This window comes from Rhinatrema bivittatum, chromosome 14 (assembly GCF_901001135.1).
Source record: "Rhinatrema bivittatum chromosome 14, aRhiBiv1.1, whole genome shotgun sequence".
In the NCBI taxonomy this organism is placed as follows: domain Eukaryota; kingdom Metazoa; phylum Chordata; class Amphibia; order Gymnophiona; family Rhinatrematidae; genus Rhinatrema; species Rhinatrema bivittatum.
Genome location: NC_042628.1, coordinates 21,188,494 through 21,205,354, shown reverse-complemented (window position 1 = coordinate 21,205,354; position 16,861 = coordinate 21,188,494). Strand labels below are relative to the sequence as shown.

At 43.7% G+C, this 16,861-nt stretch overlaps 1 protein-coding gene and 1 long non-coding RNA gene across 2 annotated transcripts; both read left to right on the top strand.

Moving 5' to 3' along the window:
* Positions 1-356: 356 nt before the first annotated feature.
* Positions 357-2,542, top strand: LOC115076009. Its single transcript, XR_003852669.1, has 3 exons — positions 357-393; positions 609-714; positions 2,410-2,542. It is a non-coding gene; the product is annotated as an uncharacterized LOC115076009 (long non-coding RNA).
* Positions 2,543-4,295: 1,753 nt separating this feature from the next.
* On the top strand, positions 4,296-16,347 carry LOC115076111 (multidrug resistance-associated protein 1-like). Its single transcript, XM_029577228.1, has 9 exons — positions 4,296-4,348; positions 6,090-6,290; positions 6,940-7,066; positions 8,367-8,468; positions 9,862-10,008; positions 10,932-11,090; positions 12,410-12,576; positions 15,074-15,268; positions 16,081-16,347. The coding sequence occupies exons 1-9, from the start codon at positions 4,296-4,298 to the stop codon at positions 16,187-16,189; spliced, it is 1,260 nt and encodes a 419-aa protein (XP_029433088.1). The 3' UTR covers positions 16,190-16,347.
* Positions 16,348-16,861: the final 514 nt, after the last annotated feature.

The window sequence follows — 16,861 nt, the reverse complement described above, 5'->3', positions numbered from 1 at the left end:
ATGCCAGGATCGTGCTGACCGTGAAGGACAGGGGGGACCAGGATCGAGGCTTCCTGCATGGCAGGGAGCAGTGCCGCTGTCAACCAACAGCTCAGCCCCGACTTAGATACTGTTTTGCTTAAAAATGTGACCCTGTCCGTGCCGCAGGGCTGCCAGCTGCAGTGCTTGGTAATGAAATTGGGTATTCTGTTTGGAAATTGTAAAAAATGATAAGTTATCTACCAGCTTCTCTGTGTGTGATGGGGGAGGGGGAAGGTGCATATTAGCATAAGGAAGTCACTGCAATGAATATTTAAGAAGCTGCTTTAAAATATTTTAGGCTGTGCCAAGGATGAGAGAGATGAAAAATCCTCTGAAAGAGGAGCCAGTGGACTCTTATAAAAATTCTTCCAGGTAAAAAAGAGTCACTTTCCTCTGCTGTATGCCACTTAAGACAGTTTTTAAAATATTGTTACGTACCGTATTATGTTTTGTGCTTTGCCTACTAGCAGCTCTGCTTGTTAATTTTTGTGATGGATGAATGCTGGTATTCATTCAAATGTATTTTGATTTTGTGGTTTAATTTGTAGACTAAACTTAAATATTTGCAACTTTCTTTGAATATGCAGGAATAATGCAGATACTCCCATGAAAAGTGTTATGACAAACGAAGAGAAGGAGAAGGCAGCAGGCGTTGGGAAGCTGACCGAGGCGGACAGAGCACATACTGGAAGGGTAGAGGAACCCCATTCATGCTATTTGCAGTTTGCCAATGGCGCTCAAACCGGTCCTCGGTCCTCCTCTCCCCTCGCCAATCCCCAGTGAATATGCCCCGCCTTCAGTGTACACTGAGATTTCTCATGCATATTCCTTACGGGGTACCCTGAAAAGTCAAACTGGCTGAAGAGGGAGGAGGGGAGTAACAGCACTGTTACTTGGCCCACATCAAGTACGAGGGCATTATAAATAACAAACCAGTGGGGCCCCATCCCAATCCTTGAGCACCGGCTGCCCAGTTGGGTTTTCAGGGTCTGCATGAGGTTATGTTTGTACACACTGTCTCCCTTCTGTGCAAGGACATCTCATTCATACTGGTCGTGGATATCTTGTAGGGACCGGATTGACAAACCACCGGTCTTAGAATCCTCTGATCCTTTATAAAAATCTTATTTGTACGTTCATCTTTAATACTCTGCCAGAAATGAAGTCAACACGTGTTGAAGGAAGGATGACTATGAGTGAGCATAGCAAGGAAATGGCAGGTTGACTTACCAGGGCATTGTTTGCTTCAAAGCTGTGAAGCATTGTGGAGGAAAGGCCGAGGAGAAGGTCCTGAGGTAGCGTATGATTAGTTGTATGTTCAGATGATGTCGTCCTTAACTCGTTGTGTAGTGACTTCATTAAGGGAGCTCACCTGTTATAAGCCAGTCACAAATATATTGAGTAAACCTAATCAAAAGGTATCGTGGGCAGTTTGTTTGACCTAGACTGGGTGGAGGCGGTTCAGAGGAGAGCTACCACAATGGTGCAGAGTCTGCACCAAGAGAGACCTAGGAGATGAAACGTAAGGAATGAGTGGGAAGATTTGATAGAGGCAGTCGGGTACCTTTAAAAGTATTAATGATGCAGAAGAGGTAAGCTTTTTTTTTTTTTTAATGGAAGGGAAGTTCTGGAACCAGGGGGCCATGATGGGTAGACTCGGGAGCAACATCAGGAAATATTTTTTTTTTTCATGGAAAGGGTGGTAGATGCTTGGAGCACCCTCCCAGAGTATGAAAGAGTAATGGATTTTAAGACAGTGTGGGATAAACACAGAGGATCCTTAGTTGCGTGAAGTGTTAGCAGAAAGCATGACCTAGTGGCCTGTGTGCAATTCAACGATTCTTGTGACTTTCTGCAAATCACTTCAACCCTCTGTTGCCTCCACTACAAACTCAGATTGTGAGCCCTCTGGCGCCAGAGAAATAACCAATAGTACCTGAACGTAATCCACTTTGAAGTGGCTGAAAGGTGGAATGTAAATAAGATTATTATTAGCTAGACTGCCTGAAGTATTGGCAGAGTGGGTAATATGAAATGTTAGAAGTCCTAGCGGAAATACAGGGAGCCTTGCAGGCCAGGTACATGGATCATCCTTGGCCGGGGAAACCATAAAGAGCGGCTCCCTCCAGGACCCAGCTAACGTGGACTCTGGTTGCTGCTGCTGAGGCTCCTTCCTTCAGGGGCTATGAGTGCTGCCTCTGCAGCTAGCCCTGGGAGTAGAGGACAGGCTCAGGATCCAAATCCAAATCCTCTGCATGGCAACCTGCAGCACTTGGCTACTGATCCACTAGAGCTGAATTACAGTCTTTAGAGAGAAGTGGGGATAGCAAATAACTGACTCTTGCACGTCTTTTGATTTAAAATATGAATCATTTTGCTCTCCCATAGGTGAAACTGGCAGTGTATTTGGAGTACTGTAAAGTCCTGGGCGGCTTCTACCTGTTACTGATCATGTTGTTATCTGTCACCCAACAAACGGCTGCCTCCTGTTACAATTACTGGATCGGCCTGTGGGCTGACGATCCCATGTTCAACGGCAACAACGCACTCAGCACACACCCAGCTGCGGTTAGGAGTCTACAGCTCCTCCTCGCATTATACAACAAGGTGCAGGACAACGCTCATTTAATAATCTGTTATGTCGCCAGCTCGCAATACTTTATGCCTGCTTATCCCTCAGTCTTAACCACTCCCCTTCCTCCTCGGTCAGACAGCCTATCAGGGTGGCTCTGGGATCTCTCAACGCTGCGTGCTGGCCAGCAGAGACCACGCGCAGCGGTGGTCCTCCTTCTCTGTCCGGGCAGGAGCTCTCACCACCTCTGCAGAGTGTGCAGTCCTGAGCAGCCTTGAGGCATTGGGCCAGCTGTCAGTTTTATTTAACAAAACAGAGTGTGGTGATATCTGATTGGTTTGGATGGTTAACTCGTCCCCTTTTTTAACCGTCTTGAGCTCTCGTACCATTAAAAAACGAGCCAGCGCAAAGTAACACAAACCCGCCCCCCCATATGAACATATGCATGATGACGTATTCTCCGAGTGCATAAAGCAAGGCTTAAATTCTCCTAAATTATTTCCTAGAGCTCACCCCTCCCCTTCCTCACTCAGACCAAATCATCCTTCTGGGGGAATAGGGGGTTTCTGTACAATCTCGCTGCTTCTCAGGGGGGTGGGGCATGGGTCTCCTTACAGTCCTGCCACCCGCATGATGCAGACGCCATGAGCGAGCGTTTTCAGAACTCGGGGGGGGGGGGGGCGGGGCAGCTGATATAACCAGCCATGGAAACTGAAAATGCTCGCTCGGGGTGCCGGTGTTATTTGAGAATATTCGCTTTGACTGAATTTAAGCTCTGGCATAAAGTCTGTTGACGCTAGTCTGCTTTTGGTTAGGATGCCTGTATTCTGGTTTTTACTGGAGCAGGTCTTTCCCCCCCTGTGTCAAATGAAAATAGGAATCCCATCGGCTTTAGCAGGCATCCAACATCCTTATACGCTTTTGTCCTGTAAATTAATAGTTGATGTGTTTAACCCTTTAAACTCTAAGTTCCTATGACGATAAACCCGTCAACCCTAAGCTCCTCTGGAAAAACAATCATTTTTGTCCATGTGCTATTTTTAATATTGGTATTGGTTATTCACCCCCCCTCCCCTCACATAGGCTCCCTCTCTGAAACCTACAAGCATTCCCCATCCCCCACTCCCCCTGTTACCAAACAAGCTGTCTCTCACCCTCCCCACACCCCTCTCCCTCTCACACACACATTCTCTCTCACCGGCATACCCCCTACCCACCCTCTCTTACCTCCCATGCTCTCTCACACCCTCCTGCTCTCTCATCTTCCCCCCACCCCTCTCACCAACCGTGCTCTCTGTCACCCTCCCCTCTTTCACACACACATTCTCTCTCACCGGCATGCCGCGGGATGCATTCTGTTCGTGGTGAAGATGAAGGCCCGGGCGCGCTGTTTGTGGCACACGGGGGCCTTCCCTTTTCGCTGCCATCGGCGCGCCGGGCCATCTTCGCCGTGAACGGAGCGCGTCCCGTGTGCCCCCACTCCTCGCGATGGCCACTGTCCGTGCGCTTCCGGTTTTGGAGGGAGGAAATCGGCGAGGCGAAGGTGAAAATCTGCGGGAAGGGCGACTAGGGAGGAAATCTGTGGGAAGGGGGAATTCTGTGCAAATTCTGCAGTGGCACAGAATTCCCCCAGGAGTAATTATACCGGTTTACCGGGATAACGGGTGATATTGATACTAGGCCGTCCCGGAAAGGATTAACCATGAAAGTGGATACTAAGATGTACACCATTCACCGCTCATCTCTAAACATTCAGTGAGTGAATGCAGGCTTCCAGCCTTTTATCAAGGAGGTGCTGTGCTTTGGAATAATTACCTCTCTTTCCTGAAGCAGAGCGAAAAACTCCTTCCATTGCTTTGGTGCTCTGGATCCTACAGGAAATGAGCTGATGAAAGGATAGCGGGCTAAAGGAAATGGAAGTGCTTCAGCTGAACAGCATGCGCGGTATTCGCCAAAGTCCCCGCACGACGATCCACTTTATAATTAAGTGGGTGCTCCTAGACTGGGCTACAGTCTTGGTCCCTGAAGTTTCTTGTCGAGCTGTACGTAATGCAAGGCAAGCGTAGCCATTGGTTAACACTGTAAGCAGCGCAGATGTTGGGCGGTGGTTTAAGGGCGCAGGGCATGTGCACATCTGGGGCAGTATCCGCGGGCAGAGGTTCACTTCCCCCCCCCCCCCCCCCTTAGATAAAAGGCAACGCTTTTTCTTCCTCGAGCTGAGCCCTTTCTGTGTCGTATCCGTTCTTTGACAGGTTTCGGCTTGTTTGCCACGTCCGCGGCGGTCATTTTGGGCGGAGTCTCTGTTTCCCGCCATCTTCACTCCAAGCTTTTGCATTCCGTCTTGAGGTGCCCTCTGAGTTTCTTTGAGCGGACCCCAAGTGGAAACCTGACAAATCGGTTTGCGAAAGAAATGGACACGATCGACACCATCATCCCCCATAACCTGATGATGTCTATCATCGTGCTGCTGACTATTTTAGAGATTTTGCTAGTCATTGCTGTGGCCACCCCACTGGCTGCAGTTACCTTCTTACCTCTAGGACTCCTCTATTTCTTTTTACAAGTAAGTAGCTTTTCAGTCTCGGAAGTAGTCTTTAAAAAAGGAAATGAGTTTTAGTGATCAGAAACGTATATTTCAAGATATTTGAAATTAGCATTTTGTACAGGCAAGGGGGGCAAGAACACATTTTCAACTCTGTCTTGTCGCAGTTGATGAGTTGATTGCCTCTGTGTATTATAATATCTTTGGAATATCATTGTACAGATATTGCGCTAAAAAGAGAGATTCAGACCATATGTATTATGCTGAAAAAGTCTTTGTATTAACGCTGTGACGGGGTGAATAGATCCTGCTCCCAGGTACTTCAGTCGCTAGGGAGGAGTCGGTTGCTCGTCGTCATTCGCCATTGGGCCCTTTTGTGGTGGGGCTCCGGGAAGAGAGCGGTACCAAAGCTCCCTCATGCTGTGCATTGCACCAGGCATGTGAAATTTATTTTAAAAAAAGGCCTTATCCTGGCTGTTTCTGCATTTTAGTTTTTTTTGCTGGGCTAAGCGCATGGTTTCTAAATTCAAGCGCACACATCCACCAGTGCAAACGGTCATTCAGCGGAAAAACATGGACAGAAATAGCCGAGATAAATCCTGCCCTTGACTGTAGGTTGTGTTTCATTGTGAAGTTGGAGACTACGGAACCTAATGTAGTTTTGATAAGTGAGATAAGCAAGCCTGGCACGTATTGTTTGTCATTAGAAACAATCAAGATTTTTTTTTCCCTATTTTGTCCCTCTTATTTCTGGCAGTGTCATGATCTAATCACATATTTTACACTTCTCGGGCACAGGCTTTGTGTTTACATGAATATCCAGGGTAGAAAAATTGGGGATATATCCAAAAATAGAAATAACTTTATAAAAATAAAAAAAAAATTGTGGCTGAATAATTGTATTACATTCACTCAGCTGTAAATTGCTTTTTTTTTTTTCCCCCTTTGCTGAAGAGATTTTTATCTGGCAAGTTCACGACAGCTGCAGCGCCTGGAGTCGGTCAGCAAGTCTCCCTTGTACACTCAGTTTAACGAGACTCTGCAGGGAATCGGCATCATCAGAGCCTTTGGGGAGCAAAACCGATTATTCAGGCGACCCCACACCAGACTGGACACCAACCAGCAGCTCTCTTACTCCAGATTTGTTGCTAACCGGTAATGCGCCTCTGCTGATTAACGTTTGAGGTTTATATTGGGAGTTATAGAAATGCAAAAGCGGGGCTGGCCCGGTGGCTCGGACAATAAGCGCTGCATAGTTGCTATGTGGAAGGTCCCTGGTTCAATCACCAGCTTGGGTCTTCTGCTCCCCAAGGTTGACTGGGGGTAGGGATGCTGCAGATGCAGTGTTCAGAGTATCCCAGGGGGAGAGGGAGTGGTGATCATTGCTCAAAGGCGACACCTAGTGGCCAGTGATTGCAAGGTTTCTGGAAGGAGCCCTAGAGCATGGTCTCCAGCCCAAGGCTTTGTTGATCCAGTGACTGGCCTCGGTGTGTTGGGGGAAGAGGTAATTAATAATATGGATTGGGGGGGAGGGGTGCGATTTCTGGGTAGTTGTGAATGAAGGCTGATGGTGCCAGGGTCTCCAGCACAGATTCAGACTGAGCTGGAAGCCTAACACCAGGCGGAAAGAACTGGAATGATAAAAACAAGAAACCAGACTACATTACAGCTTTAAAAAAAAAAAAAAAAAAAGCAGCCCTCTTGAAAAGAAGGCAAATGCTGCACAGAACAGTGCATGTAGTGAGTTGCATTGTATGAAAAGTCTCTGCTTCTGAAGTCCTTTTTGTCCTCTCCTGCTCTTTAGGTGGTTGAGTATACGCTTGGATCTCCTCGGTAACTGCATAGTGTTCACTGTAGCGATCATAGGAGTCATCTTCAGAGAGAGCATCGGTCCGGGACTTGTTGGCTTAGCAGTGGTGAATTCTCTCAGGGTAACTCCCTTTCTCCCTCCTCCTTAAAAAAAAAAAAAAAAAGATTCCTGTAGATATTTCAGAGTCAGAAGATTCTTCATCTTTTGAAATCTGGTGCTTGGGGCTTTCTAGTTGGGGGTGGATGGGGGGAGGGTATTAAATTCTAAACAAAACTGAAGTCTTTAGTGGCTGTGCTGTTTTTATTGGACCAAGATAAGCGCAACTAAACATTTACTGTGTGCATAATTTGAAGAGCACACACATGGTCCCATCTGAAGAAGGCCACTGTGTGCTTTTGACAGCTCCTGCACTATAATGAGGACGGGTGAACAAGGGTAACGCAAATGTAGCTGGTTTTCAGCACAAGCCAACGGGGGGGGCCCTGTCCATTCGCCAATTATCCCGGGGCAAAAGAGCTGTCTGAACACTGCCCTCCCTTTACCAGGGGTCCCACAAAGCTTGCACTTCTAGGGCGCATTAGGACGAGCATTTCCTCGGGGGTGTGTTGTTTAGGACGGAGGAGGAAGCTGGCACACGTAGATCGCATTTGCAAGTCTTATGTTCCTTACTTTGCATGGGGGGGGTGGGTCAAGCCACTGCAAAAGGCTGTGGGTGCTCTGTCTCTGAGGCAGTTTTTCAAAGTGAATGTAGGCAGGTCAGGGTAAAAAAAAAATGTACCCCTGGACTTTGCACCGAGAAGGGTCACCATGCAGCTGAACCCGGGGTTTGGAGTCAGTGCATGCTTGTATGTGTTTTCCCAGCATTATCAGTGAAACGCGCAAAAATGGTTGCGTTGCTCATGTACCACGTTTTATGACTCTGCCGTTTTTTGCTCTGAGCTTGCTCGCTGTGGAAAGACATGCGTGCCGTTCTGGGTTGTGTGGCAGGCCTCCTGAGCCCCTCCCCCTTTCAGCTTGTTTCTCTATTCACAGGGAAATATTTTCAGACTCCCATTCCAGAGCAGTTTTAGTGATTTCTGGTGTGCGTGTTGACCTTCATCAGCTATGTTGTAAACAGATTAGCTGCTCTTAACTTTTTTAAGTAGAGAGAAAAAAGCCCCCGAATGTACCTTTTTCCACTCACAGTAAAAGCTGGAACGGTTCAAAATGCTACACAGTGCGTAAAATTCACCCTGGGTTTACGTTGCAGTTTTCAGATTTCTTTTAAAATAAGAAATGGGTAATTGCAGGTGCATTGGGTCAAAAAATGTGCCCGGGTCAATTAGTGCTGCATGCATCTTTCTTTGAAAACAGAGGCCAGGTAAAAAAAACAAAAACAAAAAAAAAACCTGTTTTTTAATTATTCTTTTTAATCTGTCAAGCTAACACAAGTGTTAAATATGGCAGTTCACACTGCAACGGACTTAGAAACCAACACGGTTGCTGTGGAGAGAGTGAAGGAGTATTGTGACGTGGAACCTGAGGTATTATTTCTTCTCTCCTGGTGGTGGGTTTGTTTGTTTGTTTTTTTTTTTTTTGCAGGATGGTATCGGATCGTGCTGCTGCTCTTATGGGTTACTAATCAGACATCCCTGTCCATGAAGGGCTGTGACTTGTGATACATGTTTCAATAACTTGTGTGTTTGGGACAGGGCTCATTGATTGGGTTCCAGTACACTCTCTGTTTGACATGTTTTCTGTACAGCCAGATTTTAATATAGTTTCATCTACAGATGAATCGGTGTCTGTGACAGTGCCCTGATAGGTCAGCATTAGAGCAAAACCACTTGTTAAAAATGGAATAAGAAGGTGAGAGTTTCTGTCCTGCTTGATTGCCCTGTGGCTCCTCTGGATCAAATTTTTCAGAATGAAAATAGGAACCTTTATTTTAATTGTATTCATTTTTATTTTAATGTATTTAATATGAATTTTCCTTTCAGCATGCTGTTGGGAAGGATGGGGAGAGACGATAATGTTTTGATGCATTGGTTAATTGTTCTGCTGAAACATTTCGTTGTTCATAAGAACATAAGAGATTGTCATAATGGGTCAAACCAAGGGTCCATCAAGCCCAGCATACTGTGTCCAACAGAGGCCAATCCAGGCTACAAGTACCTGGCAGGGACCCATTCTACTGCTGCCAGTAATAGCAGTGGCTATTCTCTAAGTCAACTTGATTAATAGTAATTAATGAACTTCTCCAAGATCTTATCCAATCCTTTCTTAAACCCAGCTACACTAACTGCACTATCCACATGCTCTGGCAACAAATTCCAGAGCTTAATTGTGCATTGAATGACAAAAAGAATTTTCTCCGATTAGTTTTAAATGTGCTACTTGCTAACTTCAAGTGCCCCCTAGTCCTCCTATTATCTGAAAGAGTAAATAACCGATTCACATTTACCCATTCTAGACCTCTCATGATTTTAAAGACCTCTATCATATCCCCCCCTCAGCTGTCTTTTCTCCAAGCTTGAACACCCCTGAACAGCTTACTCTTTCAGAAACAGTATGGGATACTCCATGAAGTTACTAACTAGCGCATTAAAAAAAAATTGGAGAAATACTTTTTCACTCAATACTCAGTTAAGCTCTGGATGTAATAAAGGCAATTAACTTAGCCAAGTTAAAAAAAAAATCAACAAAACAACCCCCCCCCCCCCCCCCAAAAAAAACCCCCATTATTAACCAGGTATACTTAAGGAAAGGCACTGCTTACCCCGGAGTATAAATAACATGAGCTCTATCTATTATTTGTGAGCCTGCCAGTTCTTTGTGACTTGGACTGGCTGCTGACCCAGTATGGCAGCTCCTTTATGTGATAGTGGTGCCATCCATGCACATCAAGTACTTCAGTCTCTGATAATTTCTTTTCAGGCTGCTTGGACATCAGGCCATGGTTCAGCACTTGGAAAATGGCCACAGGAAGGTAGAATAGAATTTAACGATTATGGACTGAGATACAGGAATGATCTTGAGCTGGCTTTGAAGAACATCACAGTGGCTATTCAAAAAAGTGAAAAGGTATGCGCAGGAAGTTCGTTTTGTCTTGAATGTTTCCTCATGTGCATCACGTCTCATGCACAAATTCCGCACATACGTTATTGACTACAGACGAGTAACACGTCCAGCATTCTGTTTTCACAGATAAATGCAGATGGAACGGAGGTTTAATTTTTAAGTGTGTTTACTATTTACCTCCATCCCCGCCTGAAAAAAATGAATGCATGTTTATAAAAAAAAAAAAAAGCAACATGATAACCAAATAGTTGTGAAAAGAACAAGCAAAACTCTTATTTTAGGAACCATCTTAATGTATTCTTCGATATAAATAGCCACGTCTGAAAAGAAAAGATAAATATGTAAAAAAAAAAAGCTGATTTCTCTTTTAGTATAATTATTTTAAACAGAAAAAAATTGGAGAAATCTGCATTTAAGGAAAACATGCGGAAAAAGCAGATGGCGCTTGCAGATGTTGTGAGGGTTAGATCCACGTAAATATCTTGCCACACACTGTTCTGTATGCTTATAAAAAAAAAAATAAAAAATCAGAGGTTGGAAACCTGGTGATTTTCTTTGATTCAGTAAACCATACACAGTCCAAGACTCCAGCCTGGATTAAGTCATATAGTAAATGAAACCTGCTGTACTGGTTTGTCCCATTAAGAATTATCTTGGCGCACCATGGTAAATTTCCCCCTGCTGAGTGGATGCCTTCTGAAAACATTTACTTCATAAAGTCAACAAAAGTTATCATTTAACTGTTCTTTAACAATTTTTCTATGGATGCCCAAGGTAACTTCCTTTTTGTCTCTACTACCTTGTACATTCCACATTTGGTGCGTGTGGTAAGCCCCAAAAATGAGGTACCAGTTATCCTTTGTAGCAGTACAGAATGACCAAGTGAAATGAGAATGCGATCATTTAGCAATGCAATCTTTCCTTAGGTCGGTATTGTCGGAAGAACAGGGGCTGGCAAGTCTTCCTTTACTATGGGACTGTTTCGAATTATTGAGGCGGCCGCTGGACAGATATGTATCGATGGAATAGATATTTCTACGATAGGTCTTCACGACCTTAGATCTAGAATAACTATTATACCTCAGGTGAGTTTCTTTAACGATACAAATGTGAAAAGGTAATGTTGTGGACATACCTGAAATGTCATCACTTAACTTTGGATTCTTCTGTAGAAGAACTGTCTTGATAACATAGGGAGCCAATTTTCAAAGAGTTTAGATGCCTAATTTTGGAAGTTGGGCTCCTAAATTAGCCCTTTTGAAAATCTGCTAGGGCGGAGTTCCTAAATTTAGGCTCCAAGTTTCACTGGGCCGCCCTTACATTTAGGAATCTAAAATGTGGGCAGAATTAGGGCAAAGGAAAAAAGTTGGTGCTTACCACTGGTTTTCAGCACTTGCTTCTTAACTTAAGTGCCTAAATCCAGGCAGAGTGTTAGGTCCCTAAATTTAGGTGAATTTTCAGCTGAGAATGTCGAAGTCAAATTTCAGCATCTTGCTGAATATACTCGTAAAGTTAGCTGGGTTACTTTAGGACTGTGATTTACCTGACCAGAGTTATCCAGCTTAATTTATCCAGATAGCACTTAATATGTACGATACCCAGATAAATGTAAGCCAGGTCCCTCACCCTTACTTTTTTGCCTGGGTAGAATTTAGTAGGATAGGAAAGCAAACATGGGTAAATTTCGTCAGGTTTGGTAGGGCGGCAAAATGAAATTGGCTTGTTATATGAAACCCTTTTCAGAATTGACCTCTTAAGTACCTGAATTTGGCTGAAACTCTACCTAAATTCAGGGTCCTAGAATTTAGCACGTGCTGGTAGCTTCTAAAAGAAGCAGGATTTATAGATGCCTGTAGCGCAGGCCTCTGGCAGGTGGCCTGGCCTCCCTTCATGTCTTCCCCTTTTCTGTCTTATCTCTCTGAAATTGTCTTAATTTTCCTCTCCCTACCCTGTACTGAAGTGCCACACATTGGCTGATAAATCAGGACAATCAAAAATGTCCGCCTCTGTTGGTCAGATGCTCTGGGATAGTTTTATATAAAAGACCTCGTACAAAACTTGATTCTCGCTGTCTGTGTTTCATCCTTTTTCTCGTCAATTAATGGCCGCCTGCCGAATTTCCATCTTAATGATAAAAACGAATTAAGCTCTGATGGTGAACAAAAGCACATTGAATGGTATAAATAGGAGTGCATTTATTAATATCATTGTCCAATTTGGGTGAATCTAAAGCAGCAGGAATTTCTGTAGCCATTTGTGCATCTTCTTTGCTGGCAGGTGGCTATAGGCAGCATTTCTCAGCAGAGCCACCCTTACATGATATGTCAGTAACTATTGCTCTCGGCTAATTATGCATGCATCTATCTGCATCTGTTAATCCTATTTTTTTTGTGTGTTTTCTTAGGATCCAGTTTTATTTTTGGGGTCTTTAAGAATGAATCTGGATCCCTTTGCTAACTACTGTGATGATGACATCTGGACTGCTCTGGAGCTGGCTCACTTGAAAAGTTTTGTAACAGGTCTTCCAGAAAAACTAGACTATGAATGCTCTGAGGGAGGGGAGAATCTGAGGTACTGGGTCCAATAAACAGATTTAGTTATGCGTGTTTGCTGCTACTTATTAATTCACCAAATTGCTGTACTTGGCGGCCACGTTCTTTGTATATTTAGCTACCTGTTTGGAGTTCTATTTATCCTTTGTCTCTGGTCTCTTGTACATTTCATTTTCATGTGTCTGTGCTGAAGGCACTATGAACAATTCTCTGCATCTCCATAGCAAGGAGCAAGCGAGTAAGTTGTTTAAGCTAATGAAACTTTTCTGTAGATTAATAAAGTAATGAAATAGGGCTTTTATGTGCACTGTGAGTCTTTGTTTTGCCCCAGGACGTAACGTTTTCCCCAACCAAGAGCTCAGTTCCCTTAAGCTAGCCTGTAGGTGGTTTTCTGATCTTTCAACACTTGTTCAAACTGAGGTTTGGAATACCTGCTTTACTCAGCGTGAGGCTTGGAAAGCCTATTTCCCAGTATCTTCAGAGAGTTGTAAGATTGGGACATTCTGCAGTGTCATTGGTCAGAAGGCTATTGCTTTGTACCCTGATTGGTCCTTCCAACACAGTTGACAGGGAGCTAGTTCTAAAGTTGCTAGAAGGCTGGGAGGGCAGAGGAACCAAATTCACGCCAAGGTCCTTTCCTAGCTCTGTACATCCTTGTGGAGACAGCCTGAAATCCGAACCTCTCTATGCACTGGATAAGTACAGTCAAACTTATTTAGATAGTGTTAACTATATGAATCAGCTGTTGATTCTAACTTAGCTACACCATGGCCTATATTGTTGCTAGGTGTAGTAACATAAAAGTTTGACTAATATAGGGGTTTTTGTTTTCATATTTCATCACTCTTCCAAACAATTTAAGAGGAGGATCCCAGTATTTGAACTGCTGTTTTCTGGCTTTGAGGCCCAAGCCCAAAAAATGGATGTTTGTCCCTCAGGAAGTTAAAGAAATGTAAAAGAGCTTTTCAGAAGCCGTGTTTGAATTTCCATTTGCACAGTCAGGATCCGGCCTAATCAATGTGTGATTCAGACTGGACCAGAATATGTTCAGGAGCTCTTGCACACTCATGCCAAGAGCAGGGCAACCCACTACCTGTCATAGGGAGTGAGCAGCAAGAAACTGAACCTACGTCTAGGGATTGGCCACCATTGGATTCTGGATGCTGGGCTGGATGGACCTTTGGTATGGCCTAGCATGGCCGCCCTTATCTTATGTGCTGTCTCGACCTTTGCACTCATCCCATCTGGCATTGTTGCAGAATACCTTTCTTTCACAAGTGCAGTTAGTAATTACTCATCAGAAGCACCACTTTTATCCCAGTACTGATTCAGTCACTTGTCACTTGAGGTGCAGGAAGAAGTTAAAGTCTTGATTGAGTAGGCATTTTCCAGATTTGTGGGGCATAGGCTAGAGTGGTCCAAGAGTTTGGAAATAGAATTGAAGTAGGAGAAGGTAGTGAAGGGTATAGATTTGGTTTCTCTTTTGAAATGCTATGCTAGGTTTGGAAGGTAAAATGTATGGGGAGAGGGTTTAGTAATTATTATTTTTGTACGTTTTTTTTTTTTTTTTATTGCTGTGATAAGGGTTGGGCGGTGGTATGCAGCGGCATATTCCGGTTGAAGACCAGCCCAGGGATTCGCCGCCCAGGAGATACCACATGGTCTGCCGAGCGCGGCTCTATCACGGCCGCACTCGGCAGACCACGTGACTAGAGCAACCGGCCCACCGGGGGATGCCCGATCCCCCGATAGGCCAATCTGCCCCTGGTGGTATGGTTATGGGGGAGGCTAGTTATTGATTTTTTTTAGTACTTACTCTTATTGTAACCCGCTTTGAGGTGTCCAGATAAGGCAGGAAATCAAATCAAAATAAATATTCACAGAGACACAGCCTGTTTAATGGATATAGCATGACTCCCAGGTCCAGAGGTGAACTGGAAGTCTTCAGCAATGTTATTAGGAATACCTCAGTCTGAGCAGTCACACATCACAGACACTACTGAAGAAATGTATAATTGAATTTAGTTCATTCCTTAGACAAACTGATGCCAAGTAAGAGTGATTATTATTTGTTAATAGAGAAAATCTTTTATTTTTGTTTTCCATCTTCTTTGTTTGTTCATTTTTTGAGCTTTTTAAAATTTCATTTCTGCATATTAATACATTCTAAAATCATTTTAGCATGCACTACACCATTTAGCAAATCTGTTGTATTTTTCTATTTTGGATTAGAAGTGACATGATATGAAATAAGAAATGTGTGTTTTCAGTCATTTTAAGTGACTGCAAATCTCCTCCTAGCTAATAGCAGAGGCTACTATTGATGGTTTGAAGACATTTACAAGTCAGAGCTGAACTGCTTTTCACATATGTTAGTACTATCTATATCACCTGAGAATTGTAAGCATTGTTTTGGAAATGCTATTTAACTGCTCATGGATCATTTGCTGACAGCCAGTTTAACCCCACAGTTTGTGATTAGAATAAAAAAATCACAGATGCTGTTTAAATTGCAGTGTTGGGCAGCGCCAGTTGGTGTGCCTGGCTCGGGCGCTGCTCCGGAAGACCAAAATCCTGGTTCTAGACGAAGCCACAGCAGCAGTGGATCTGGAAACGGATAACCTCATTCAGTCAACCATCAGGATTCAATTTAAAGACTGCACTGTGATAACCATAGCCCATCGCCTCAACACCATCATGGACTACTCAAGGTAAGAAGTCTCTTCAGCATTTGTTATGCTAAGCAAACATCACAGTAGTCAGTGTTTTATCAAAAGCATTTGACTTGAAAGCAAAATGTAAAACTGAAGAAGTTAATTTTGTCAGATATTTATTGCTCAGGGATCATGTCTTTTAGAGATGCAGTCATGAATATAATGAAGGTAAACTATCGTCCGCAGGCTTACATCTGTAGTGGTTTAAGGTTTGCTCTCCGTGTTTCTGCATCTGGCACATGCACAGTTTCATCCATCGTCCGGATTCCTTTTAGCTTGCCCCAGAGAGTGATCTCTGCCCTTGTTGCTGGAAGTCCCTCATGAACATTGTAAAACGTCATGCTTTCTGTCCAGTTATGTTTTGCACCATTTTCAATAATCTGCAGTGCGCAGGAGTCAAGTTGAGTTGCACTGGCTCAGATCGTCTGCACCAATGATCTCACAGAACAGGCCACTGAGTAACTGAAAGCACCTTGAGATCTTACATATTCTTAAGATGCAGAACATCTTTCCACTTTGCAGAGGAGACCACAACTGCCACTGTGTACAGCAAAGCGTCCTCTTGGAACAGACAGCTGATCAGCTGTTACGCTTCCTCAAGTGCCCTCCTGGTGCTTCCGAGTGCATAAGAGAGAGGGGATTGTGAGGCAGAAAAAAGTAGAAACGACCGTGTGCCAAAGTGAATCAGGTCTTTAACCTTACTAAGAATGCAGCAGGCTGTGCTGAATAGGCTGTCTGTCTTTTATTGCTTGAAGTAAAATTGAGAGAACGTGATGTAAACTGTGTTTTTGTTTGGTTTCACTACACAGGGTTCTCGTTTTTGATAAAGGGCAGATTGTGGAGTTTGATACCCCTGCAAACCTCCTAGAAAAGAGAGGACTGTTTCACAACATGGCCAAAGATGCCGGCCTTCTTTGATGCGCATGAAACGCTCTGAGGAGCAAGATCCGCCCGTGATTAAACTTGCACTGGGATATACTGGCCAGCAATGTAAATAAAATGTGGAAGATAAACCATTTTTTGTATCATGTACAAACTGTTTTGGCTTGCTTTCATTATTAAATGTCCTTCCTCATTATTATTATTATTTTTTAATGGTATTTTAGATGTTTTGTTGAGTATTAGATTTTTTTTTTTTTTGCTTTGGAGAAAAAAAGGGTGACTGTTGTAGAAGATGTAAAATGTCTATAATCTGTAAAGCTTGGTTTCAGAAGCAAGGCATCTTTCAGTATAACTGCAAAGAACAACTTGACTTTCTCAGTTAACAGAAAGAGTTAATCTTTTGAGTTGCTCGTTGAACTTGTTGGGCCTTAGTCAAAGACTTTTTTCCTTAGGCACAGAATTGGGAAAAGACCTCCTTTTAATATAAGGCCCTTTGCCTGTAAGCAGTATTGAGAGCTGCGGGTAACTTAGGTCTGTATAGTAAACAAACCTGCTAAATTGCTGGTCCAGATGGTTCCGAATTCTGAGGCTTATTTCTTTGCTGACCTGCTCCAGTACTTGCACATACATTAATAGGCAAATGTTTTCTGTGTGCCATTGTGACAGCATAATGCTGCTCACTTGATGGTTTGGAAGCTCTACCAATGG

What these genes read in the sequence shown, in the direction of transcription:
- LOC115076111 (XM_029577228.1), top strand. Translation starts at nt 4,296, where the DNA reads ATGAAAGTGGATACTAAGATGTACACCATTCACCGCTCATCTCTAAAC. An exon ending in CGCTCATCTCTAAACATTCA is followed by an intron (nt 4,349 to 6,089) that starts GTGAGTGAATGC and finishes CCTTTGCTGAAG; the next exon opens with AGATTTTTATCTGGCAAGTT. An exon ending in ATTGTGACGTGGAACCTGAG is followed by an intron (nt 8,469 to 9,861) that starts GTATTATTTCTT and finishes ATTTCTTTTCAG; the next exon opens with GCTGCTTGGACATCAGGCCA.